Source organism: Staurois parvus, unplaced genomic scaffold (assembly GCF_062004578.1).
Source record: "Staurois parvus isolate SC_StPar_1 unplaced genomic scaffold, SC_StPar_1.0 ptg000392l, whole genome shotgun sequence".
Classification (NCBI taxonomy): Eukaryota; Metazoa; Chordata; class Amphibia; order Anura; family Ranidae; genus Staurois; species Staurois parvus.
In genome coordinates, this window is record NW_028318188.1 from 2,594,830 (window position 1) to 2,622,261 (window position 27,432).

Below are 27,432 nucleotides of genomic sequence, written 5' to 3' on the forward strand. Positions count from 1 at the left end.
TCCTCCTGGATAGGTCTGAAAACAAGACAGCTGAGCTCCAGCAAAATCAATATGTGATTTGTCATGCAAAGCTTGCATGATAGCCTCTTTTACCGCATATTTATGTACCTTTTAAATAAGATCCCTAGGCCTGTCAATGTCTTGTGGCGGGGCATGAGGGCTGTATGAACCCTATCTATTTCCACTTGGTCCAGAGCTCTGTTTCCTAGGATCTGTTGGAAAATCCCTTGAAGCGTGGAAATTAAAGATGGGCCACATGTGGATTCGGCAAACCCCAAATACTGATGTTTTGTCTGTGGTCATGGTTCTCATATTCATCCAGGTGCAATATAAGTGACTATTATAGCTTCATGACTGCAGGATTTGAACCATTTCAATCGTTTGCATCAAGTCCTCCTGCCCTGTCACCAGCAAGTCCACATGGTTGCCCAGTTGAGTAATTTCCTCTTAAAGATTACCTAGAGCTTCTTTAAAGGATAAGTTCACTTTTCATAACATGTTACACCCACATTCAGGATGTAACATGTTATGAATGCACAAGCCTCCACTCCTCCACTTTGACAGCTAGCGAGGGATCTTCTCCCCCCTCGATAGCTGTCAAATTTTTGAAAAAACTCATTACCGTGTTCTGTGAACGAGAAACTACAAGTCCCAACAACCTTTGCAGATGTTGGCTTGTAGTTCTCAATGAACTACTACGGCGCTGTGTAGTTCATTGAGTCTTCCTGTCAGTATATATGCTTTCCCGTACATCTTGTATGGGCAAGTAGATATACTAACAGATCTACAGGAGACCCTGCATGGCACTAGTGATCTGCTGATCACTGGTGTAATGGTTTACCGGCTCCCGCTACAAAGAATTATAGATGCACATTTTTTTACCTACTAAAAAAATGTTCATTTATTATTTTTTGTATAAAGGTGAACTGATCCTGTAAAAGTGTTCTTAACAGAGGCGATTAACTGTGTTATATCAACTTTAGTTTACAAATCATGCAAAACAGGTCTGCAGCTCTGTACCTGTGACATATGGCCTGTTGCCTCTGTATCTCCTCCAGTCCCAGGAAGAGCAGCTTGTGTGGCAGAGTTGGTTGGCTGCACTTCACAAAAATTGCAATTTATTGAAAAACCGTGTAAAAACACATTTGTGGGCAAAGAAGGTGCATAGACAAGGCAATGTGTTTTGCACTAATTCAAAGCTTACTCATGACATATGACAAATAGAAAAAGTGTCGCGCAACACAATAAGGAATCAAATATCAACAGCAAGGCATGTAAGGGTTCGTGCATTAAGCGCTTGCCCAGATTTACTGCTACAGGGTGGACATTCTGTACAAAACCATGTATATAAATGCGATTTTGCACTTTGGCTGTAGGAGGCACAAGCGTGCCACCAGTCCGCTGCTTCTGCTGTGATTGGACACAGCAGACACTGGCGGCAATGGATGGTCGATGGCAACTGCTGATTGTCGAGGAGACTGACAGAACACAGCTCTGCCTATGTAAACAAGGCAGAGCTGTGTTCTGTCAGCGGTCATCTGCTAGATTTTCTTTCTCTGCAAAGCAGGGAATAAAATCTAGTGTATTGCCTAGTAAAAACACATTATTATGTACATTAAACACACAGCTAGGCACACAGTCAACCCTTTGATCACCCTAGATGTTTAACCCCTTCCCAGCCAGTGTCATTAATACAGCGACAATGTATATTTTTAGCACAAAGTGTCAGTGTCAGACTGTCCTCCACAATATTACAGTCCCTCTATAAGTCGCTGATCGCCGCCATTACCAGTATAAAAAAAAATTCCAGTATATATACCACAGTTTGTAGATGCTATAATTTTTGCACAAACCAATCAATATACACTTATTGGGACTTTTTTTTGCCAAAAATAGGTAGCAGAGTACATTTTGGCCTAAATTTATGAAGAAATTAGATTTTTTTAATTTTTTTATTGGATATGTTTTATAGCAGAGGTGATCAAATACCACAAAAAGAAAGCTCTATTTGTGGGGGAAAAAATGATATAAATTTCATTTATGTACAGCGCCAGTTAAAGTAACGTAGTGCCGTATAGTGAAAAATGGCCTAGTCATGAAGGAGGGTAAATCTTCCAGAGCTGATGTGGTTAAAGTGCGTAAAAATATATGGTAAAACTTTAACTATGGAGAAAAAGAAACATCTAGCATTCATAATATATATATATATATATATATATACTGTATACCTGTCAGGAATGGACTCAGCACTGGTGGTGGGACTCACCTGCCGTGTGGGCTGCAGTACCAGGGCTGACCAGCGGGTGCTCTCAGCAGCCAGAAGCTCACTCCTGCAGTCAGCCAACACCTGGGGCTGATTGCAGGAGGTGTATTTAGGGGAATGACCAGGCCTGTGATCAGGGCCTTGGTGTATGTTTCCCATGAGCCCCTGCACCTGGTATCCTGTGTTCCTGCCTAGTTGCTGACCCTGCTTTGATCCTGACCTCTGCTGACCGTCTCCTGTTGAACCCCTGGCTTGCCTGACCATCCTTCTGCCTGCTCCTCTGTACCACGCTGCCCGTGAGTTACTGAACCCGGCTTGTGACCCTGACTATTCTCTGCCTGCTCCTCCGGTACCTCACTGCCCGCACGTTGCTGACCTGGCCTGACTGACTACGCCTGACGCTACCCAGACGATCCATCCATCCCACACGGATCCAGTCACTACTGTCCAAACTTGCCAGCCCCTTCACATCAGGCTTTCCCCTGGTACATACCCTCGGCAGACCCCTGTACCACAGTTGGGTGCACTCAGGGGCCGCGACCTGGTCTCAGTCCTGCTCCAAGTCCATCCCCACCATCAGGGGCTCTGGTGAAAAGGCAGACTGGGGCTTAGACTCCGCGCCCTGGGGAATCCTGTTCTGTGGGTCACTAGAGATCCGCCGGGCAGTGCCTGACAGTACCTTGCGGCCCGCCTGACCATTCCACCTCTCCAGCCCTGACTACGCCTGTGTTCCTGAAGCCTGCTACTTCCCTGTGTCAGTCCACACATTTCTGGTCATACCCGGATCCCTAACAATACCATATATATATATATAATCAGCATGTCAATAAACCACAAGCACAACATGCATAAACATCAGAAGCATAAAGTGAGTGACATATCATATTGGTTACCAATAAACGAAAAAAAAGAAAGAAAAAAATGTCTAACGATGCAGTCCCTTAATCGTGTAAACAACTAGATGCCTTGCTTTGTGCTGTCTTCAAATATCCTTTATAATAAATAAAGTGTATAGGGTCCCACCACCATTCACATTTCGCTCTAACCTTAATGTTTGAACTTATTTGGTTAAAAATAGGTCAGATGGGCATTACCAATTAAGGGGTTCACTCCAAGGCACCATTACTCTCCCACGGGCCTCCCCAATGTTTCTTGGATAATAACTCCCCAACTCCACATCAACCCTCAGGACTCCTCTTCTAAAAAAAACACTTGGATAGTGTAATACCGTAAAAACACTATAAATGTTATTAAGAGCAAAAGAATAAATCACACACATGTTATAGTGCTCTTAGAAAGTAGAGAAAAACCTTAAAAATTTTTGCAAATACAGTATAAGTGCTGTGTTACCTTAAGGCTCAGACTGCCAGCTTACATAAACCAGCATGGATTCAGCCTCACTTCTTGATGTGCGTGATGACGTCACTAGGCCCTGCCCTGATGCATTTCGTCACACTCGTGACTTTTTCAAAGGGTTTAAAAACTTTAAACACCTTGAATAGAGGGTCCGATTGGGTACACATGAAAAACGGACAGACAGACCTGATCGAACCACCTGTGTGAAAGGGGCCTTAGACAACCAAAGCTAAAGAGATTAAAATAGTGAATATATTAAGCAGCAACCCACACCTGTCTGCACATCTTTCATCCAAAAAGTTGGTGCTTGAGGTTATCTATTGTAATTAAGGCTGTTTTTTTTTCCATGACATATGACGTAGTTATAAGTACAGCATTTAAATTGTGACAAATGCCATAACATTTGTTACAATGTCACCTGCCGGCATGCTGTTAAGAGCTGGCTGGCAGACTGCACAATGACTCCAGATACATTATCTTATCAGAACATTTCTCATACTCATAAGAAAAGTTATGCTGTGAATTTCATTAGTAAGTTCTTTGCTTCTGTCACATCCGCTGAAAAAGGACCATTTATCTCATCTAAGGGGAACACAGAACAACAGCTGACAACACACAGTTGCAAACCTCCCCTAGCCCACTAATTGTCAGATGGAGTTGTTTCTGTCATGTGGCAAGGTGAGGATTTTGAGATCAGGGCAGGTATTAGACAAGGGTTTCACTTCACCTAATGGGCCCTCAGCTGTTCATTTGAAAAAAGCTGAGGTACACAAAGCCTTCATCTCTGTACAGATTCATTAGTGACAATACTAGACAAAACCAGCAAGGCTGAGCTTATACACACCCTACTGGTTTCAGTCATTTTTTATACTGCCAAGCTGTTGCACAATTGAGCCAAAACCATTTTTTATTGTAGAATATGCTGGTCCAAGGATTAAATGCCTGCTTACATTTCCACAGCCAAGAAGTTATCTTACTTAGCTGATATATGGACATAAAAAACAAGCAGCTTTGAATTAGGCAGATCTTTGCTTTGTGGTGCATGCAAGAGACCTTAGAACAGGTTATTCATGCATTTGGCAGCTAGAACACTGTGTCATAGTGAGACAACAAACTGCACACCTAGCGGTGTTCTGTTTAACCTGCCAAAGCAGAATATCAGATGCAGACATTGACTGCAGGGTTGCCCCCTGCTTAGTTCTTACAGGTACAATCAGAATTTCAAATGGGATCTTGCCTGCACAGACATGGACAATGTAAAAAGCAGATTTAAAGCCGAGCTCCCAGTAAGCAGATAAATACATACATGAAATATATACAGTATATGGGTACTGTTAAGGATGGGTACTGTAAGGATTTGTATTTCTGTCCATTCATTAATAAGATTGACACAGCTCTGTTAAATTGGCTTTAGGTGGATTGAAATTCATCTGGATCAGCAGGGACTATCTGAATTTTAATCCATGTGTGGCTGTGCCTATTGGACAGAAGTTCAGCCCCGATCCAAGTCATGCGGGATTTCAAAGCCACCAATCAGTGCAGCTTGCCATCATCTGCATGACTTCATACATAGATGTCAATGCAAGCCGCTTGTGGAACCACAGAAAAAAAATACAGGAACCTTTTTCAAAGTTGTTGCGATTTAAGTCGCACTGACTTGAATGGTTCCATAGCAGGAAAGAGGGTGTATCTTGTAATGCGACTTTGATCTGTTAAGTTGCACCCGATGTGAACGGGGGTTAGAGTAACTTTTGTCAATCAGGCTTGTTGGAATTTTTTTTCTCAATCAGCTGGCTGCTTTCGATTGGTGATTAGCGTATTCTGACAGCAGATAGTCCATTTGTCAGAATCCAATATCCCAGTGGGGACGATTCCTCCATCCACTTCACATGTGCGGATGGAGAAATTTGAAAAATGTCATCTATGGACAGCTTAATGACACCACTGCTAACCTGGACACCTGATTTTTCTCTAATGCAGGCCATAGACGGGACATCCACCCAAACCTGCACCTAACGCTTTTCATTAGAAATGTGGAGTACTACGAATATGCTCATTGTTGAGCGAAATGTGTTGGAAGGACAAAGGATCGAGTAGACTGCTTTTGAACTAGATGAATTAATAGATATTTAATGGTGGCTTTTTTGAAGAGTGCAGCTTCCTTACCTGTCCCTTGGTCAGATTTCACCGGCCGTCTTCTCTCCCTGGAGCCGGCATCTTCAGTATGGGCACCCGGCTGTGACAGCTTGCAAGAAGCGCTGCACTTTATGAATGGCCCTGTAGTCTTCTGTGACCTGTCACGTGTCCCAGAAGACTACGGGGAGGGGGGGAGAGGACAACTTCCGCTTCGGATCTACTAGGCAATCACAGCGGAAGTGGGAGTGGGTACCTGTCAAATTTGAGTACCCGCTTCCCAATGGTGCCAATCCTTAATGGGGAGCGGGGGACAAAGGCTTACAGCAGAAATTCTCCTTTTGGGTGGAGCTCCGCTTTAAAAAGTAACTCCACTTTTGTTGAAAAAACCCCAAAACAATCCCCTCTGGGTAATCAATGTACATAGCAGGATTAACAAATATCGTTTCAGATTCCTACCTGTTTCTGCTCTGAGGAAATAGCTATTTGTTTCACCATGTCTTTTAAAAATTGAATCTAAATGGGAGGATCTTGTTCATTATAATTAGCTAATGCACGCTCAGTGTTCTAATAAGAAAAGCTACCCATTTAGAAGTAGTGAACCCTTAAGAAGTGTATCACCAAAAAATGAAATTTCTGTTGCAGAGGCCTAAAATTTGACTTGCATCTTATTGCAGATTTCTTGGAAAATCAGTGAGCCAATCACACAAGCAGGAAATGACAGGTTGCCATATTGCATTGAATTATACAGAAAACTGCAGCAATGCAGGTTGAAATGGAAAAGTAATTTTATTAACAATAAATTACAAAATGGCTTGTATAGGAATTGTACGTGCTATGTTATTTTGTTTTTGCTATATTTTTTTTCATGAAAGTGGAGTTGCCCTTTAACCTAGGATTTCTCCAGTAGCATAGAGAGATGAAAAGAGGCAGTGGGTTCCCAGGAGACAGGTCTCAAGGGTATGCTCTGTTGAGGAATCATATGCCCTATACATCAAGATAGTGCACACAGTAATAACCTGTAGCAATCAGAATTCAGGATATGTACTGCAGTCATTTCACCTAACAGGTGGTTGCTATAGATTAGTGCATCTCCTAGTTACATTATAATTTACTGAATAATTCCATTAATATAGGTAGAAATAAAGTCTGTGATCAAGATTTTAGAGGCATTTATAGGTTATGATGGTTATCCCCCCATACCATCTATAAACAGAATAATAAATGTGTCCTTTACACATCAGATATGTGCATACAGAAAAGGTTCAAGGCTCAGCTTGTGAAAAAAAAAAAGAACAGAGAATAACATTAAAAAAGAATATGCATTACTAGAAAATCAAGACAATTATAACATGAAATGGAAATAAAAAGGAATATTAATATCACATTTTAACCAGTGATATCAGTAGAGCTTTCCATTTGTATTAGTCGGCTATGATATCTATGATATCTATGATATGTGAAACAAGATCACAGAATTGCAGAGCAGGCTGAGACACTGCAGATATTGCTTTTGACTTGTAACCCTTAGATTGCTGCTCCACATATGTCCTGTGAGGATAGCACCCTGGCCAGCTTCCAAGGAGAATTGTAGGCATGGACACTGTGGCTGAGAGTGACACCTACAGGATGCTGTATAAAGAGCAGTCCTCTTTATTCTGTCTCACAAAGTGTAGCTGTTTTGTTTAGCTTTACTTTGTGACTCCCTAATCCTATGCAATATAAAGAGAGATTGTGACACCTTTCAAAATCTGTCACCATTGGAAAATATAGCCAAAATCCACATACACCAACTCTGATCACTTCCAGATTGTTAATCTGCAAACCCTGCAGAGTGCCATCAAAGAAATTTTTAGTTCTCAGTCTCTGTACCTGTCTGCTGTATTGTTGACTTTTCCCTCTTGAACCTCTACCTGATGTGTTAGTGCAGTACTTTTCCTCTGATGTCATGCTCCAATCTTTCTACATGTCTCTTATGTTATTTCCTCACCTTTACTCAGACAACTCTCCGTTGTGCCCTATCATCTGCATGCTGCACTCCCCACTCTCTACAGTGCTCTCTTTTGTTTGGTGCCTTCTTTTCAGCTCTCCCCTACATTTTCTTGTGACCTCTGTGTTTTTCCTTTCTCTGTGCTCCACCGCTGATGTCCCTTAGCTGCTTCTCCTCTCTTTGCTTCACTACTCCATTCATGTATGTCTGTCTACTGCTGCCCTCTACTCACCCCACTACTGTCCATGATAATGTCCTTTACTTATGATCCCATTTACACCTTTGCAACTTGACATGCGACTTTGGACATCAAAGTTGCATGACAAGTTGTACCCCATGTTTTCCAATGATAACCATTTATATACACTATATTGCCAAAAGTATTGGGACACACATGAATTTTAATGGAATCCCAATCCTTAGTCTGTAGGGTTCAATATTGAGTTGGCCCACCCTTTGCAGCTATAACAGCTTCAACTCTTCTGGGAAGTCTGTCCACAAGGTTTAGGAGTGTGTCTATGGGAATGTTTGAGGAGGTCAGGCACTGATGTCGGAAGAGAAGACCTGGCTCTCAGTCTCCGCTCTAAATCATCCCAAAGGTGTTCTATCGGGTTGAAGTCAGGACTCTGTGCAGGCCAGTCAAGTTTCTCCACCCCAAACTCGCTCATCCATGTCTTGGACCTTGCTTTGAGCACTGGTGTGCAGTCATGTTGGAACAGGAAGGGGCCATCCCCAAACTGTTCCCACAAAGTTGATAGCATGAAATTGTCCAAAATGTCTTGGTATGCTGACGCCTTAAGAGTTCCCTTCACTGGAACTAAGGGGCCAAGCCCAACCCTTGAAAAACAACCCCACAACACAATCCCCCCTCCCCCAAACTTTACCCTTGGCACACTGCAGTCAGGCAAGTGCCGAAGTACTGTTCTCCCAACAACTGCCAAACTCAGACATCTCCATCGGATTGCCAGACAAAGAAGTATGATTCGCCACTCCAGAGAACACGTCTCCACTGCTCTAGAGTCCAGTGGTGGCGTGCATTATACCACTGCATCTGACACTTTGTATTGCATTTGGTGAATCAAGGTTTGGATGCAGCTGCTTGGCCATGGAAACCCATCCCAAGAAGCTCTCTGCGCACTGTTGCTGTGCTAATCTGAAGGCCACACGAAGTTTGGAGGTCTTGATTCTGCAGGCAGTTGGCGACTCCTGCGCACTGTGCACTTCAGCATGTGCCGCCCCCGCTCTGTTATTTTACGTGGCCTACCACATTGTGGCTGAGTTGCTGTTGTTCCCAGTTGCTTCCACTTTGTTATAATACCACTAACAGTTGATCGTGGGATATTTAGTAGCAAGGAAATTTCACGGATGGACTTATTGCACAGGTGGCAACCTATCACGGAACCACGCTTGAATTCCTGAGAGCGACCCATTCTTTCACAAATGTTTGTAGAAGCAGTCTGCATGCCTAGGTGCTTGATTATATACACCTGTGGCCATGGAAGTGATTGGACACCTGAATCCAATGATTTGGAGGGGTGTCCCAATACTTTTGGAAATTTAGTGTATGTGTGACTTAAAGTAGCAGCGACTTAAAAGTAGTTCATGCACTACTTTGGTCTGACTTTCATGCAACATGAGGGCCATAGACTTCAATGTTAACCCTCAAATATTGCCTGAGAGTCGTATCTGAATGTTTTACATGCAACAGGGGGTTCCACTTTGGGGACAAGTCACATCCAAATTGCACCCATACAAAGTTGCACTCCAAAGTCGCGCAACTTTGGAGTCGTACAAGTGTGAGTAGAGCCTAAAAGAGACTTAAAGTAGTATTAAACCTCAGCATGTTTTAGCTTAACACACTGAGTACAATAAAATAAACATTCCCCAGTAAACTATTTAAGTTTCTTACCCCAGCACTTTCCATTTAATCTTTTGGTGCTGCGTCTCTGAACTTCCAGTCTTCACAGGAAAAAGTTAACAGTGATCCATTCAGTCTGGAATCAGTCTGTTAGCTTGGAGGTGGGAGGGGATGGAGCAGGGTAATGCCTTGTCATCCTGGGCTATGGGGCTGTATATTTCTATTAACCACTTGCCTACCAGGCACTTATACCCCCTTATTTACCAGGCCAATTTTCAGCTTTCAGCGCTGCCGCACTTTGATTGACAATTGCGCGGTCATGCAACGTTGTACCCATATGAAATTTTGATAATTTTTTTCTCACAAATAGAGCTTTCTTTTGGTGGTATTTAATCGCCACTGGGCGCTTTACTTTTTGCGCTATAAATAAAAAATTGCCAAAAATTTAAAAAAAAAAAAAAAAGTTTCTTTGTTTCTATTATAAAATTTTTCAAACAGGTAATTTTTCTCCTTCACTGTTGTGCGTTGATGAGGCAGCACTGATGGGCACTGATAGGCGGCACTGATGGGCACTGATAGGCAGCACTAAAGGGCACTGATAGGCAGTACTAATGAGGTGGCACGGATAGGCGGCACTGATAGACAGCACTAATGAGGTGTCACGGATAGGCGGCACTAATATGCAGCACTGATAGGCGGCACTGATAGGTGACACTGATGATGGGTACTGATAGACGGCACTGACTGGCATCACTGCTGGGCACTGACTGGCGGCACTGACTGGCACAACCGCTGGGCACTGACTGGTGGCACTGACTGGCAGCACTGCTGGGCTGCACTGGTGGGTGGCACTGGTGGGCGGCACTGGTGGGCACAGGTGGGTGGGCACAGGTGGGTGGCACTGCTGGGCACAGGTAGGTGGCACCTCTGGGCACAGGTGTGTGACATTGCAGAGTGGCACAGGTGGGTGCATTGCTGGGCACAGGTGGGGGCACTGCTGGGCACAGGTGGGTGATCTGCTGGGCACAGGTGGGCGGAGCTAGTGGGCACACTGCTGGGCGGAACTTGCGGGTGGCACTGCTGGGCACCGATCATCAGGGCACTGATCATCAGTGCCCTGATGATCGGTGCCGATCCCCGCTCTGACAACTGCCGGTTCTCGGCAGTACTTTCCTCACGATCTGACAGCGTGAGGAAAGTGCAGCCGAGAACCGGCACTTGCATTTCCCTCTGATCAGCGTGTCATTGGACACCGCTGATCACGTGGTAAAAGGCCGCTGTGATTGGCCTTTTACCACATCACGTGATCAGCTGTGTCTGTAGGACACAGCGATCACGGAGATCGCCGGGTGCGCGCCCCCTGGGGCGCGCAGGAAAGCGTGTTCTGGGGGGACGTCATATGACGTCCACTCAGAACTGGCCAGCCGCAGTGCAGCCGTCATTCGGCTATCTGCGGTCGGCTACTAGTTAATGCATACAGTGCCGGAGACACAATTCTGGTCTCTGCATAAAAGGGTGGCTGCATAGGATGCTGCAAGAGAAAGGAGCCACCCTGAAAGAGGAAATTTGGAGCAGTGGTCATGGCACCAGCTTAAACAGGATTAAAATATGTAGAACAATGAGCAAGTGATTAATATGGCTGCACAAGGAGTTTAAAAAACTGAGGGTTTAATATCACTTCCTTCAGTAATCCATTACTTGTTTGATGTCCTATTTCTTCTATCCTGTGGCACTTGTATTTCATCACTCCATCCATATATTTAATTGAAGACCACCATCCATGTCCATCTAATTTTGACATATCTATACTCAATTCTTCACTAATTTTCCTACATTTACATATCCTCAACACCTTTCTTGTCTGTTGGCTATTTGAGCAGCATTGACCCATCACCTCAGCAATACAACTCACTTCTGCATCTGCCTGTCCTGTCATAACCACTCAATTGAAGTGTCTTACCCTGCTAGCCAACATATTCAATGTACTCCAATTCCCTACATTTTGGTTATGTTACATCCTATCCATCTAATTTTTTGGCTATTCCATCCTATTCTACTAGATCTGTTTGATTCCCCTTCTGTCAAGCTTTTTTTCAAGAAGTGTCAGCCACAAGTGCAATGTAGCCCAGTCTGTAGTTGAACAGCTTTGTAATTCAGAGGTCCTTTATCTAAATCTTTATGCTCCTCCTTTGAGTGGTTCATTAAGATTTTGATTTCCAGTTCCTATTTGTCATTACAGTCTGCATAATTCAAGTACAAGTATGAATAGATATCTACTGTAGATGTAGTGGCTTACTATATAGAATAAACAAATACAACGAAAACTTGTGAGCTACTATGCTAAAATACTCCATGCAAAATATGTGACACAATTAGCAGATCGCTTGCACTAAACACATACTCATAAAAATGTGCCAGTGGTAATAAAATATCAAAAATGTGCTGTGCTCCACTCAAATTTGCAACAAACAGAAAACATAAGTGAAAAATTAAATTAATCCAACAAAATATAACAAAATGTCTGTATTAACTCCTTCGGTTATCTTCAGTCACTTCAGGGCAATATATCAAGTGCTTCTAGGTCCACTTGTGGTGTCTATAATTATTCAACACTTGTGCACCCCCACCATTTGTGCGCTCACCTTAAATATATGACCAGACTATTAAGTGAGGTCATATAAGGTTTATGTCCCTTTAATGGGTCAAGTATGGATGGGAATGGCATCCAACAGATCTAGATCCCCTTCACTCCTCTAGTTGCTCTCCTCCGTCTGTTACAATGTCAAGAAAGGTGGACATAGAAGCACTTGATATATTGCACTGAAGTGACTGAAGATAACAAAAGGAGTTAATACAGACATTTTGTTATATTTTGTTGGATTAATTTAATGTGGGTAATGTGTTAGGAATGTAATGATGCTCCATCGTTTGATGGAAATGAAAATAATCAACCTACAGAGCACTGAATTCAAAGACACCCCAAAAACCAAAGTGAAAAAATGATGCAGCAGGCTAGTCCATTTTGCTGAAATTTCATTGCAGCAACTCAAAATGGTACTCAGTAGTTTATATGGCCCCCACATGCTTGTATGAATGCTTGACAATGTTGAGGCATGCTTCTAATGAGACGACAGATGGTGTCCTGGGGTATTTCCTCCCAGATCTGGAACAGGGCATCACTGAGCTCCTGGACAGTCTGAGGTGCAACCTGGTGGCGTCGGATAGACCAAAACATGACATCCCAGAGGTGTTCTATTGGATTTAGGTCAGGCGAGTGTGGGGGCCATTCAATGGTATCAATTCCTTCATCCTCCAGGAACTGCATGCATACTCTCGCCACATGAGGCCAGGCATTGTCGTGCACCAAGAGGTACCCAGGACCCACTGCACCAGCGCAGGGTCTGACAATGGGTCAAAGGATTTGATGCTATACTCTGATTAAAAGGGTTCATTTAATTTTTCTGAGCAGTGTAAATTCATTTTTTTTATAAAGAAGAACAAACTGGCCAGTCAGAGTGCCAACACATACTGTTCTTATTATTAATTCCTTTTTACAATCACACCCACTTGTCTTTAGTGACTTTAGATACCCCGTAATGTGACAGATGTGACATCTAATAGCAAAAGCTGAGCACACTAATAAATTGTACAGACAAGGAACACGATTTGAGTGGACAATTTCTTTATTTTATTCTCAGGATTGTGACCTTTCAGGGAAGACACAAAAATCTTTAGATCTGCCAGAACTGTCCTGTGTCTCCCTTGAAGATTAAAATTTTTGGCAATAACCCTGATCAGAGATCGTGAAATGACTATGCAAGTGAAAGTGCACACATCTGCTTCTGGGAAAGATTGTCAGTCATCCAGTATTGGGACAAGTGAGCCTGGGAGGTCACCAGAGGACAATTGGGTGCCTTGATGTAATCTGTCATAATACGTTTTGTCAATAGCAGCTAACTCTTATTTGGTAGTTTAAGATTTCTCCATTGATCTTGCTGAAGGAAAGCAGAAGTGGAGAATGTTTTAAAATGAATACAATAAAAACATTAAAATGCAAAACCATGCACTAAATAGGAAAAAACAGAGCACAATCATTTTTGTGTTTGCCACACATTGTTACATGTATGAGTGACTACAATGAAGTAAAGTGAAACCGTTTTTTTATTTAATATCCAATCGTGCACAGGAATTCCAAAATGTGCAACATTTCTCAATGTAGTAATCCACGCTGTGCAAACATTATGTCAATGTATATGACAGAACCTTCTCTTTATTAACTTGGACACACACGGTACCCTGTAAGACTTCAGCCTCGAAGGTGTGTGCGTAATACTCCCTACAATGACCTTCCTCGCAGGTTTGACAGTTCAGATCTTATCTGTGTGCAAAAGCAGATGACAATGGCTGCTGTAACAACTCTCTACAGTAGTCAATGATATAAAAAAAATTATTTTATTATATTTCATTTAATTGAAACTGTTAGGCTAAGTTTAGACTTGCATCCAAATTGCCATGTGTCTGAAAAGCTGTCCATACTTGGCTTGCTTTACAGAGGCATTTGACAAGCAGTGAGGAGGGGATAGGAGGTTTTAATCCTGTAAATGCTGTTTAAGTGTTGTAGCTGTTATGCACTGCATTGCATGCAGTTTTGGCGCGTCACCATTCGCTTCAATGGGTTGCGTTCAGCACTGGTACCACCTGCTGAACCTGCCAGGAGTGAGAATCTGTGCTGTGGTTGCGGAGCAAAGCATTTGCAACTGCAGCAGGTGAACAACAAGCAGCTTAGGGTGGGGCAGTTAAGATGGAGCTAAAAACACAGCTCAACCAGCTGTTTTTAACTCCCTTCCCAACCAAAAGTCTAAGGCCCCTGTTCACTCTATTTGACTTGCGTTTGCCATCACGCTTCAGTGCACGGCAGTGGAGATCACATTATTCTCTATAGTGTCTGTTCTCATGCAACGTAGTGCAGTGTGATTTTGGAAAAGGTGCAGGTGCTTCGTTTGGTGCAGCATTGTGTGTGTTTGGCCTTTAGAGACTTCAATGAGTGCACATGGAAAATGTTGTACGTGCATTTGTAGTGGGTTTTTGGTATGGTTTTCTGTTTAAGAGTCAGTCTCCTCCTCCCCAAAAAAAAACATATGAAGCATTATTATTATTATTGTACAGTATTTGTATAGCGCCAACAGTTCGCTTAGCGCTGTACATTACAATGGGAGACAATACACGAGACAGTACAATAGCAATACAATACGATAGACGAGGGGTTCGAGGGCCCTGCTCCTTGGAGCTTACAATCTAGGAGGGAGGGGATAGTGGTACGGGAGGAATAGCTGTGGGGAATGGAGTGGTAGGAGGAGTGGAAGAGATCGGCAATTAGCTGACGGCGGGGTAGGCTTCCCTAAAGAGGTGGGTTTTCAGGGTGCGCCTAAAGGAGAGGAGAGTAGTTGATAGTCTGATTGATTGGGGTAGGGAGTTCCAGAGGATGGTGGAAGCCCTGGAGAAGTCCTGGAGATGGGCATGGGAGGAGGAGACCAGGGAACTAGAGAGAAGGAGGTCTTGTGAGGAGCGGAGAGTACGTTTAGGGTGGTATTTGGATATCAGGTCGGTGATGTAGTTTGGGGCAGTGTTATGGACAGCTTTTTATGTCAGTGTTAACATTTTGAATTTTATCAGTTGGGCAATCGGAAGCCAGTAGAGGGATTGGCATGGAAATGCATCAAAAATGTGCATAAATATGCATATGTACATGTCACAAATACACTGAAGAATGCAAGATCTGCACAGGGCCAATCAGTGCTGTCCAGTCAGAGGGTCAAGGGTTATGCAGCCTCATAGGTCAGTCAAAGGAGAACGAAAACATCTCCTACAAGATTAACCAGTGCTCAGCTGGACACTCTGGAAAGTCACTGCTAAATACTGCTGATGAGATAAGGTATTTAACAGTTTATATTTACTAAAATAATTACATTTCCATGTAGTGTGTACTGTGGGAGATCAGATATGGTGAATGCAGGGTCCTGGGTTTAGTAGCACTTTGATTTAGAAGGAACTCACCCAGTGCCGAGAACTGGTCAGCATGGCAGCACCCAGAGTCCATTTAGTTTTACACTGTAATGTTAATCTAGACGCTGACTTGAGAAAATGTTTTTCTCAGACTAATTAGTGAACCACTGCATGTCCAAACATTCTTTTGTAGTTGACAGATGACAGTTTTATTTGCTGAAATTATAGCCCTATTAAATAAGATAGTAGCCTAAAATAATAGGGATTTAATTAGACTCCTTACAGTGCACCTGGTTTACATTTAATTGCGGCATTTGCTGCATTTAAGCCAGTAAAAGGGAAAGATCATTCTGTATACTGCAAAATACGTGTGCATTTCCATTGTTGCAGTTAGCGGACTTAGAGTGTTACTAAACCCAGGACCCTGCATTCACTATATCTGGTCTTCCACAGTACACAGAACATGGAAATGCAATTATTATAGTAAATATAAACTGCTAAATACCTTTTCTCATCAGCAATATATAACAGTCTTGTGACGTCAGCAGAGCAAGTTAAAGCTTGTAGGAGGAGTTTTCTTTCTGCTCTAGGAGGATGCAGAACCCCTAACCTCTGTCTGGACAGTGCTGATTGGCCCTGTGCTGATCACACGCACTCTCCCAAGAAAAAAAACCTCTCTAGCAATACACACTAAACTGAGCATGTGCATATGACTACAGATTCAGTCTGTATCAGGAGTAGTTTTCTTTCTGCTCTAGGAGGATGCAGAACCCCTGACCTCTGTCTGGACAGTGCTGATTGGCCCTGTGCTGATCACATGCACTCTCCCAAGAAAAAAAACCTCTCTAGCAATACACACTAAACTGAGCATGTGCATATGACTACAGTTTCAGTCTGCATCAGGTGGTCATAACAAGCATGCTTTATTGCATATACAGACTGATTTTACTGTTGTGGATTTAGTAACACTTTAAAGCAGAACTGCCATGTATCAGAGCACCACAAACCAAAAGTGCTATTCATTTTTAAAATTTGCAGCAAACTCACCCATCCATCCATGTCTTCATTCTTTATCTTGCTGAGAAATCACTTGGAAAAACACCTCCTAGCATTTCTGACTGTGACCATCTTGAGTAAGACAAATGTTTCATGTAGCATTTACTTCCTGGAATCCCTCTGCCCTTAGCTTAGGCATACAGGCAGGAGGTTGTACTTAGCTCAGAAATCCAATCCCCTTATGATGACTCCTGGGATGTATGACATAATTTGCCTAGGCCTGGGAACCAGTAAGTAACTGAAGAAATGTAAAGTAAAATCAGTTTAAAACAAATAAATAAGATATACTTTCCTAGCTATTTACTAATGCTAACAGCATAAGGATTTAAAATAGTCAATATTCATTGAGAGAGTGAAGTTCTTCTTTAAAGGAGCACTAAACTCTGGTTTACACAAAATTAAATACTGTATATTCTTAGCTCTTAAAAAGTACCTTATTTTGCTCTCAGCCTCCTCCAAATATCCAAATTCCTTTTTTTCTTTTTTTTTTGCTGGCATGATCCAATTACCTATTGGAGAATAGCTACGTTTATTCTCTATGGTCCCACTGTGTGAAGCAATTTAGCAACACTCTCTTGCTTGCTCCCAAGATTGACTAGGGACTATGGGATTTGTAGTGTTCCACCAATGTGGCCTGCTGCTTGTTCCACCCAAACGCAATGTCCTCTGTGAGCACTTGAACCTTTCCTTTTCCCCCTCAATTCCAAGGAGGCAGAAAAAAAACACAGTAAGTGATTTCATGACAAAATAGATTATAGGGCCAATAAAGAAGAGGATGTGCATGGATTGTGTGTGGAGAATAAGGATATAGTTTAGTGTCACTTTACAGGACCTTTGAAAATGCTAAATGCCTGGCTGTCTCTCAGCTTTATTGCTATCCCAAAACAAGCAATCCGCCAGTGCTGTCAGAATGCCTGATCTGCATCATTATTTGAAGCCATCAAATCAACAAGACAGCTTGAAACAAACTTAAAAAAAAAAATCATCAAGGCAGCTAGCATTTTCATCAGTCATCAGTCAGTCAGCAGCGTCAGTTTCCTTATTTCTCTCAGTACAGGTTTGCTTTGCCATTAGGCAGCGGACAAATTTTCCTGAAGTCTTTTAATGGTGTCTTCATGCTGTTAGCAAACTCTACGTACTTGGCTGTGTAGCTGTTACTGGAAGCCCTATGAAAGGGTCTCAGTGTAGAACAAGTTTCTGTTAGCATTCATTTGATATGAGTGCCCCCTACTGGAATCAACCATCATTGCACCAACAATCAGGCATTTTAACATGTTGCCAAGTGAAAGAGCCACTGCGCTATATGGAGCCTAAATACATACATCGTGATCTCTTAGATTGTAAGCTCCCAGGATCAGGCCCTCCTAACCCTCTTGTATTGAACTGTATTGTTGCTGTATTGTCTCCCGTTATATTGTAAAGCGCTGAGCAAACTGTTGGCGCTATATAAATCCTGTATAATAATAATGAAGATAACTTGACGTACCTTGCAGGGCCAAATGCAAATCTGCTGTCCTTGCTTTCCCTTTTTTTTTTTTCCATTACTTGCGTGCACTCCACCTATATAAGCACCAATGTTTTTACCTGAATGAAATAGATAAATGGAAATAACGGATCCTACATATAACTGTTTGTTATTTGTGGGATAATTTATCCCAATGATGTTTACTTCCCCCCCCCCGTAAATAAACGGAACTGATATAGCAAATTAAATATTTATAATATATAGTATAATGCAACTCCTAATGCAATTTAAAAAGGATATTGGTAATCACCAAGGACTCCTTACTCACATAAAAGCACTAGGCCTCAGGTCTATAGCTTTTATACAGAATGTGGAGCTCCAACGTGATTTCCTGTGTCCTTGGATTTGTTTGGTAGGGCTGGATAACTTTCTAATACACAAGCCGCAGATTTTTTTACAAACAATGAAACGTGAGGACATTTTTAAATACTTTGTTGTATGGCATTTGTCTATTTCTATGTTATTTGAGTCGTGATGTAGTCTAAAGAGATTTTAGATAGGATTCAGTTGGTCTTATTTGAGAATTCAGTTCAAAGAGCAATCACAATCTTGAAGGAGCCATAAACATTGTTGCAGTTATTAGAAATTTTTGTTGTTTTTGCATGCTATTTTTTAAATGTTTTTAAAATGTTTAAAGTTTAGTCGAAAAAGTTTTAGAAAAAAATCAGCACAAGGGATATTATTCAGCCTGGGTTCACATATCTGCGGTGCGGTATATCACATGTGATTCGCAGAGGAACTGCACCGCATTCCTGTGCAAATCACATGCGATTTGTGTGCGGTGCGATTGGAGCCATACATTTTGCCAAAAACGTGCAGGACCGTACCAGAATCAGATCGCATGGGTATTCACACCTATGCAATCCGATTCTGCACATTGCACCGCGTTTTCAGACCACTTCCGGGGTGTTGTTAACTTAACATACACACTCGCAACAGTTTCACATGAATGGGGTGCGATCCTGATACAGTGCAGTGAATTCCTTCACACTGAAAATGCTGTGAATTCCGCACCGCATCAGTGTGATCCAGGGCTTAGAGTCAATGAGAAGTGACCCTTGTGCTGCTGGCTGAGATTTTAATTGAAATCTTCCATCCCCCCACTCCCACACTGGTAATATTCAGGTGTCACAGGTCTGGGGGGGTTAATAGCGGCAAAGGAACCTGTTATGTGCATTTGTCAAAAGTGCCGACAATGCCTTGCCTTTCTGCCCCCTCCTCCATTCATAAAAACTATAATATAGTTTCAGTGATTGAAAAACATGATCTGTGACTTAAGGAGGCAGATCTTGTGCTGATTTACAAAAAAAAAAAAAAAGTAAAATAAAATTAGGCTTCACGGACCTCTGGGCAGGTTACTGCACATTGCAGCTGCACTTTACTATGCTTTATTGAATTACTTTATTGGTGTGAGAGTGTGCTTTATGGGAGGGAAATATTGGAAATTTACCAAAACATTCACCTCCCCACGCCCTTCCTAAAAAATATTGTAATAATCAGTTTTGAAAGAGCGTACACATGAACTCAGGTATTCACATAGTTTTACCAAGCAGTCAATGAGCTTTAAGTCACCGGTCACACTGCTGTGATTTATGTGCAATTTCAGCACAATTTCATGTGCAATTTCTGAAGACTATTGCTACTTGTAAAGATTTTCAACAATTTCTAGCAATTTCCATTATATTCTATGTATGTGAAATCGCAACAAAACTGCAGAAAAAGTAGTGCAAGAACTACTTTACAACAAATCGCGCTGCAGCAAATCGCAAATGTTAAGGCGCTGACATTCACATTCATTAGATGCTATTTCAGGTGTGATTACAATTCCCAAATTGCACAGGTATGACTGGGCACTAAGTCCCCAGTCACACTGGATGTGAATTGGCATGCGATTTTCATGCCATGTGACTTTCAAATCGCATGCAAAGTAGCACCCTATTGTCCGCAATTGTAACGGTCATATTGGTGCAGTTCTGACTTAGTCAGAGCTGCACCGATTTATAAAGCATGCACTAGTTTTGGTGTAATTTGCATAGACATCTGTGTCATATGTCTTGAAAATCGCACCTGAAATCAGCATGTCATCCGACTTTGAAATTGTGCGACTTCACTGTGTGTGGTGTGACCGGGTGTAAAGATCTTCCTGGCGTTTGTGGCAGGTATTGTGAAGTAATATATCCCTTCAGTTCTTCCCACAACAGCTGAGCTCACTCTGCTGCCCAATCTCAAGGTACCTGTAGTCTGTTAACATTTGAGATTAGAAGGCAGGGAGGAAGAAATTAGGTGAGAAGAGCAACCTGAGGGAATAACGTGGACTACAACTACTTCTTCTGTGACCTTTGAGGATAAATTGCTTAACAGTGGCTGCAGCTACAGAGGTCAGTGAGAACCTTTGCTAAAACTCATTTAGTACTTTATTAATATGTAAGTACATAAATGTATGTAGGTTCACTTTAAACTCCTCCCCCTGTCCTTTAACTCATCTTTCCATCATGGCCGGATCTAGAGGGGTGCTGGGGTGGGTTGTGCCCACCCCCTAGATATCAGTTGTGCCCCCAAAAATCCTCGGCTCTCCCTCTCACCGGAGCCTGGGTCCTGACTCCCATAAGGTCTGTATGGGGGGGGGGAGGGGAGGCAGCAGGGATTCCACACAAAAATGTTGCTGCTATCCCCCATTATTAGGAGATGATTCTGAATTATAATCATAATACATACCCTCCTGCTCCCAGCCCCCTGCATAGTAAACAAGTCTGCTGGGACTCAGGCGACCCTGAGCAACATCAGGAGGGAGGGACTTCAGTACCCATTGGCTGAGAAGGCAGCAGAAGGCAGGCTGCACCAGGGTGCGCTGTCCATCACCGCTGTTCATTCCGCGGGTTTCCTGTGATGGTGTGACTTCTGCAGTGATTGAGGTGGGGGAGGAGCAGGTGAAAGAGTGTTTTGCCCCAGCAATAATTATTGGGGATCTACCTGTGCAGTGCATAGCCTGTGCTACTCCCCCCCTTCCCCCCCCCCTTAACGTAGCAGTCACTGTAATGGCCCTCATATTGCTGTCCTTTGAACAGGATAAAATTAACTTTACATCTGTACAGCATAGTTGTCAGCTTACTGTCACCATGTTAAAAGGACAACAATATGGGTGGCATTGCAATGACTGTTATGCTGGGTTCACACTAGCAATGCTCTGAAAAGTAATCCACTGTAGATTGCTTTTTAGAGTGTGGCAAAGCAGCCAAGGTCAAGCATTCAAGAGGCAATCCTGCCACATCCTAAATGCCTGAGTGTGTGTTTTTTTTCCAAACACCGATTTATAATAGGGATAATGTGCCGCAACTGCAAGCCAAGCGTTTTGCTCACAGTTGCAGCACAGCACTATTGACTTGAATGGCTGAGTTTGACAGGCAATGCCACCTGTCAACTCAGCATGCCACATTAAATTTGCTGCAGCATGTGATCCGGGGTGTAGGGGGCACCATGTTGATGGGCTGACGCCGGGAGGGCTACCCCCTTGGGTTCTTCTGGGCTATGCTGGGCACCTAGTCTGGGGTCACTCTCCTTTACTTGGGGCACCTTTGTTTGTGTGGAGATAATGCCGACACCAACCCCCTCACTGCAAGAGGAAGTCCCACCTGTCACAGGTACACTCTTCACTGCAGGCTGCATGCTAGACGTCAGTTACTCTTGGTAACCAATTGCTGTTCTCTACAACAGGATGACTCTAGAGTGTGGTCTTCATACCCCAATGTGCCTCACTGATCCTGGCTGAAGACTATGTGTGTGCCATTTACTTCCATACACAACTTTAATGATTTCAGACCAAGCAAAGGCAAGTTTCAATGATTTGCTGAACAGCTTGGCCATTACAGAGGACAACATGACAGTTACATAGTTAGTCTGGCTGAAAAAAGACAAAAGTTCAACCATTAAAAAAAAAAAGAAGTTATAATCCCACACCAACAGATGATCCAGAGGAAGGCAAAAAACCAGCAAAGCATGATCCAATTTGCTCCTGCAGGGAAAGAAATTCCTTCCTGATCCCCCGCAAGGCAGTCGAATATTCCCTGGTTCAACTTTACCTATAAATGTTAGTATCCAGTTATATTCTGTGTATCCAAGAAAGAATCCAGGCCTTTTTAAAGCAATCCACTGTGCTGGCCAGAACCAACTCTTGAGGGAGTCTATTCCACATTTTCATAGCACTTACTGTGAAGAAACCTTCCCGTGTTTGGAGATTACATTTCTTTTCCTCCAGACATAAAGAGTTCCCCCTTGTCCTCTGTGATGACCTCAGGGTGAATAGCTCTACATCATTTCTCTCCTTAATCTAGTCTCTAACTTAGGCTTTGGTTGACCCAGGGTACCTGTCCAGGTGAGAGTCCATAATAAGGAAAGCCCATTTAAGGCAGTGCTCCAGGAGCTGGTGTTCTACAGGGTGGACTGCAAGGAAATGACTAGGACAATGCATTTTTTGGCAAGATCAATGGGTATTTTCTGTACTTGAAAATGCACACACCTGACACTTGCACTATCTGCATTACTTCTGATCCCTGCTCCCTGTATTTAGACTTAAAGTGTTACTAAACCCAGGACCCTGCATTCACTATATCCGCTCTCCCACAGTACACACAACATGGAAATGCAATTATTTTACTAAATATAAACTGCTAAATACCTTTTCACATCAACAGTTAGATCAGTCTTGTGACTTCAGCTGAGCACTGGTTAAAGCTTGTAGAAGGAGTTTTTTTCTGCTCTAGGAGGATGTGAAATTCGTGACCCTCTGTCTGGACAGTGCTGATTGACCCTGTGCTGATCACATGCACTCTCCCAAGAAAAAAAACATCCTCTCTAGCAATACACACTAAACTGAGCATGCGCATGTGACTATGGATTCAGTCTGTATCAGATGGCCATTTCAACAAGAGGAGGGGCAGAGAAGAAAGGATCAAAAAGCCCTTTTTACACAGTGCAGAGGATTAACCCCTTAGGTTCCACAGTGAGTATAACAAGCATGCTTTACTACATATACAGACTGATTTTACTGTTGTGGGTTTAGTAACACTTTAAGTTTTAATCCTCTCCTGTTTAACCACAATTATACCATACCCACACACCACCTCTTAATTCTGTTTTGGGTGCCCTACCAGGTAGGCTGTATAGGGCCCTATGATTTCTAATGTTGGCCCTTCCTGCCTTCACCCGTGATGCTGTGCCAAGCCATTAAACTCTCCATGTAGAGACAAGGACACACTTAAAGCTCAGTCAGCTCTCTTCTCCCTCTTTTTGGTAAAATAGTAAGCAAAGTACCAAGCAAACAAATGCATAGGAGTGAAACATTTAAATTAAAGGACTCTTTCTGAGAGAAAACTCTAATGGGGATTCTTGTTCTAAGGGGGATGTGAACTAAATTAAACAGGCAGGCTCATCCCGACTGCTGCACTCTATATGCTGATTGTATGTTACTCCTGACCCCTGCACTCTATACCTTATGTTGTACATTACATTATTATTATTATACAGGATTTATATAGCACCAACAGTTTGCTCAGCGCTTTACAATATAACGGGAGACAATGCAGCAACAATACAGTTCAATACAAGAGGGTTAGGAGGGCCCTGCTCCTTGGGGCTTACAATCTAAGAGTCCTGATCAAAGTGTTCATTATCCCAACAGTTGAACTGATTTTAATAAAATTCTTTGTTAAGGTAGGCTCAGACAGACAAAGAGATCGCTTTCTATTTACAGAAAAGCATATATAATAGACTCTTTGTTCTGAGGTTTATGTGTGTCTGTGAAACTCTCACTTGTGATATAGTAAGTCAGAGTATTTTGTGGGTATAATGGCTGCGGTATGTGTATCCCTGAACTCTGCCTCACTCTTGTCCTCCACCCTGCTGACCCCTGTACACTGACCTATAAACTGCTAACCTTGTCCTCTGTCCTGCTGACCCCCTGTACACTGTCTCGCTGACCTCCCATCCTTTGTCCCTCTGACATTTTTTACTGCACCCCCACATTAGACAGGATAGATCCGGCCCTGTTTTCCATGTATTCTCATTTGAGCATGTCTGCCACCTTGCAGTCTGCAATTAATGTTTTATGTAATGTTTTTCGTAGGGTGCAGGGAAATACAAAATAAGAATCTGTTTAACACGTTTAAAATGTCACACACAGTACATGCTATTCATTATTCTTTAAAATAAAATATCAAGGGCAAAGTGAAGAAAAACATTTTAGATCAAAGATAGCAACAGGGGTTGTAATACATTTTTCAATATCTGAATAACATATTTATATGTATGCACAAATAAAATGTAGTGCTTTTTTCAGTACTTCTGCTGTTATGCATAGCGTATGTGGTTTATCAAAAAATATTGAATATACTGTATGTATAGGAAAATGTCAGAATGGTTTTAAATTAACCTTCATGATACTAGTGGAAAATCCAGGATAACAGTGATGACGAAAGGTCCAAACAGGTAACCCGTGCCAGAATTTACAATATGAAGAATACTGATAGACATATTTAGGAAACCAACATATATACTGTATCTAAGGACATGTGTTCAGTTGATGACATCGTAGACGTGATAATATCTTATGTGTCTATGAAAAGACACAGAACGCAACTTAAGAACAAAGGTCTAGAGCCGTTATCGGTATACATGACTGATGTGAATGTACAATATATATGTAAAGTGCTGCGTAAATTGACGGCGCTATATAAGTACCTGAAATAAATAAATAAATGTAATTTTCTGTGCATGTTATTGCCAGTTTGTGGTTATAATCCTTTTACTTGTGTATATTTTACACTTTTATTTTATTTCAGCTACTTATATAGCGCCGTCAATTTACGCAGCGCTTTACACATATATATATTGTACATTCACATCAGTCCCTAACCCTCAAGGGGTGTATAATCTAAGGTCCCTTACATTCATTCATACACATACTAGGGCCAATTTAGACAAGATCCAATTAACCTACCAGCATGTCTTTGGAGTGTAGGAGGAAACCGGAGTAGCCGGAGGAAACCCGCGCAGGCACAGGGAGAACATGCAAACTCCAGGCAGGTGGTGCCGTAGCTGGGATTCGAACCAACGCCCCTAGTACTGCCAGGCAGAAGTGCTAACCATTTAGCCACTGTGCTGCCCACTTTTCAATAATAATACTATTTACAACAATCAAATTATGTACAGTTTGGCCTTTGAATACGTTTATAGCATATTGGTGTTCACATTTGTGGAACATACATTACTAACAGTTGTGCTTTATTGTGGAAATTGATTTAAAGTTATAAACAGAGCAATACTCAATCAAAACTTTCAAGTTTCTGCATAAAATCAGCCTTGAGTGCAACTTAAGGCTGAACTCCAGGCAGTCTTTCTTTCCACCCAGTTCTGAGATTTACACCGCTCTGCCACCCAGCACAGCTGGGCCCTGACCTTTCTCTACTGCAGTTTCACTTTAACTTACAGGTCTCTCTCTCTACCCCCCGTCCTGTCATTGGACAGTGAAGGAAGAACCAGCACTTTTATGAATTCATCTCTCTGTCAGGATGTACCTTGTGCTGTATACTCCCCTCACTGAGTTCACATTGATGTTTCTCACCAGCAAAAAAAAATGCAAAAAGGGAAGCCACCATTTTTTAACAGGTATTTTTATTAGCTTTATAAAACAGTGCAAAGAAAAAACAGATGTGGCACACACAATCATGTAAAATGGGTACATCATGATGTCCACATGATGTATATACAGTTCTGCAAAATAGCAATAAGCACGTCTACGTGGAAGGCATTACAATGTACAGGGTAGGTCTATTACATCATCAAACATATACCAGCATTAACGGAGCTCATATACAAAATGGACAGAATTCACAAACTAGAGAAGAGGTAAATAACCAAGAAGTGGTTAAACCGATAAGGATGGGAAGAAATTCTTGGCAAAATACCTCCAATCAAGTAGGGCTTGGCCATACCACAGTTAACCAATGGTGAAGTCTAATACCATTAAGGCTGGCCATACACTATACATTTTTCTGTCCAATTTCTGCCCAATTTTCTTTAGATTTACCTTCAACTGTGTAGTGCAAGGGGCTGCCTAATTGGATACAATTGAAAGTGTTGTTTAGGTTTGACCTCATATTATATGATTTTTGGTAAATCTAAAGTAATTTTCTAAAGAAAATTGTATAGTGTATGGGCAGCCTTAGACTATGTATTAAACCACCGTGTTATATTATTAGGCCCCTTGCCCTATGCATGCCACCCAGGGTATCCACCAATTTAATTTTTTTTGGTGACCTCAAGATGTTAGCTAGTCATGTAACTGGTATGCTATACACAGATCACAAGTATGCTAAAATGTTAGAATGAGAGTCTTAATTGCACTATATTAAACAGATGGTCTTGTTTTAAAATTGAAGCTACACATTCTGTTCTATAGGCTCTCAATATATTGTATAGTAAATGTCATAATTGATGCACATATTTTGGGATCTCAGCCTGTAAACTGCACCTCTGACTGATCTGAATCTAACTATAACTAGTTATATGATTGTGCATTTAAAAGGCAGCTATTGCAGTGAATATAACATTGTGTTTGCATTAATATTCCTTAGGGTTAGAACATTCCCTAAAGAATCATCACTGGGTCATGATACCGTGAGAGCTCTTATGTACTATGCCTTGAAGGTATGGAGCGACATCACCCCACTGAACTTCCATGAAGTGGCTGGGAACAATGCAGATATTCAAATTGACTTCTCCAGGGCAGATCACAACGATGGCTATCCATTTGATGGACCGGGTGGTACAGTGGCTCATGCTTTTTTTCCTGGTGATCATCACACTTCTGGTGATACCCATTTTGATGATGAAGAGTTTTGGACATTCCGATCATCAGGTATGTCAGGGTAAGAAAATATACAATTTAGTACAGAGTTTTCTGCTGCAGGTCCACATGTGTCTACCAGGTAGAAAGCTATTTCACAAAGAGATTTTATTATTCTTCATGATACATATTCAAAGGCTGTAAAGTCATAGTAGTACCAAGTAGTTGGTATCATCCCAGTTTATTTACTAGAAAAAGCATGATGCCTTGTAACTAACGGTATCATAAGTAAAATGAAAGTATTATGATTAGACCTGGCCAGTAGCTATTAGTGTTCACAATCGATGTCTGCTGTACATGCATACATATGCTGCCTGCGTGGACATCATCGTGTAACAAAACATCTATT

General features: G+C 42.1%; 1 protein-coding gene across 2 annotated transcripts in view; it reads left to right on the plus strand.

The window, feature by feature from the left end:
• The window catches only part of MMP17 (matrix metallopeptidase 17), a 199,571-nt gene that overhangs the window by 135,787 nt on the left and 36,352 nt on the right, over positions 1-27,432 (plus strand). For both annotated transcript variants that reach the window (XM_089686138.1, XM_089686139.1), the window contains exon 4: positions 26,812-27,095. In XM_089686138.1, the coding sequence (XP_089542264.1) occupies positions 26,812-27,095 (284 nt within the window). The remainder of the gene's footprint in view (positions 1-26,811; positions 27,096-27,432) is intronic.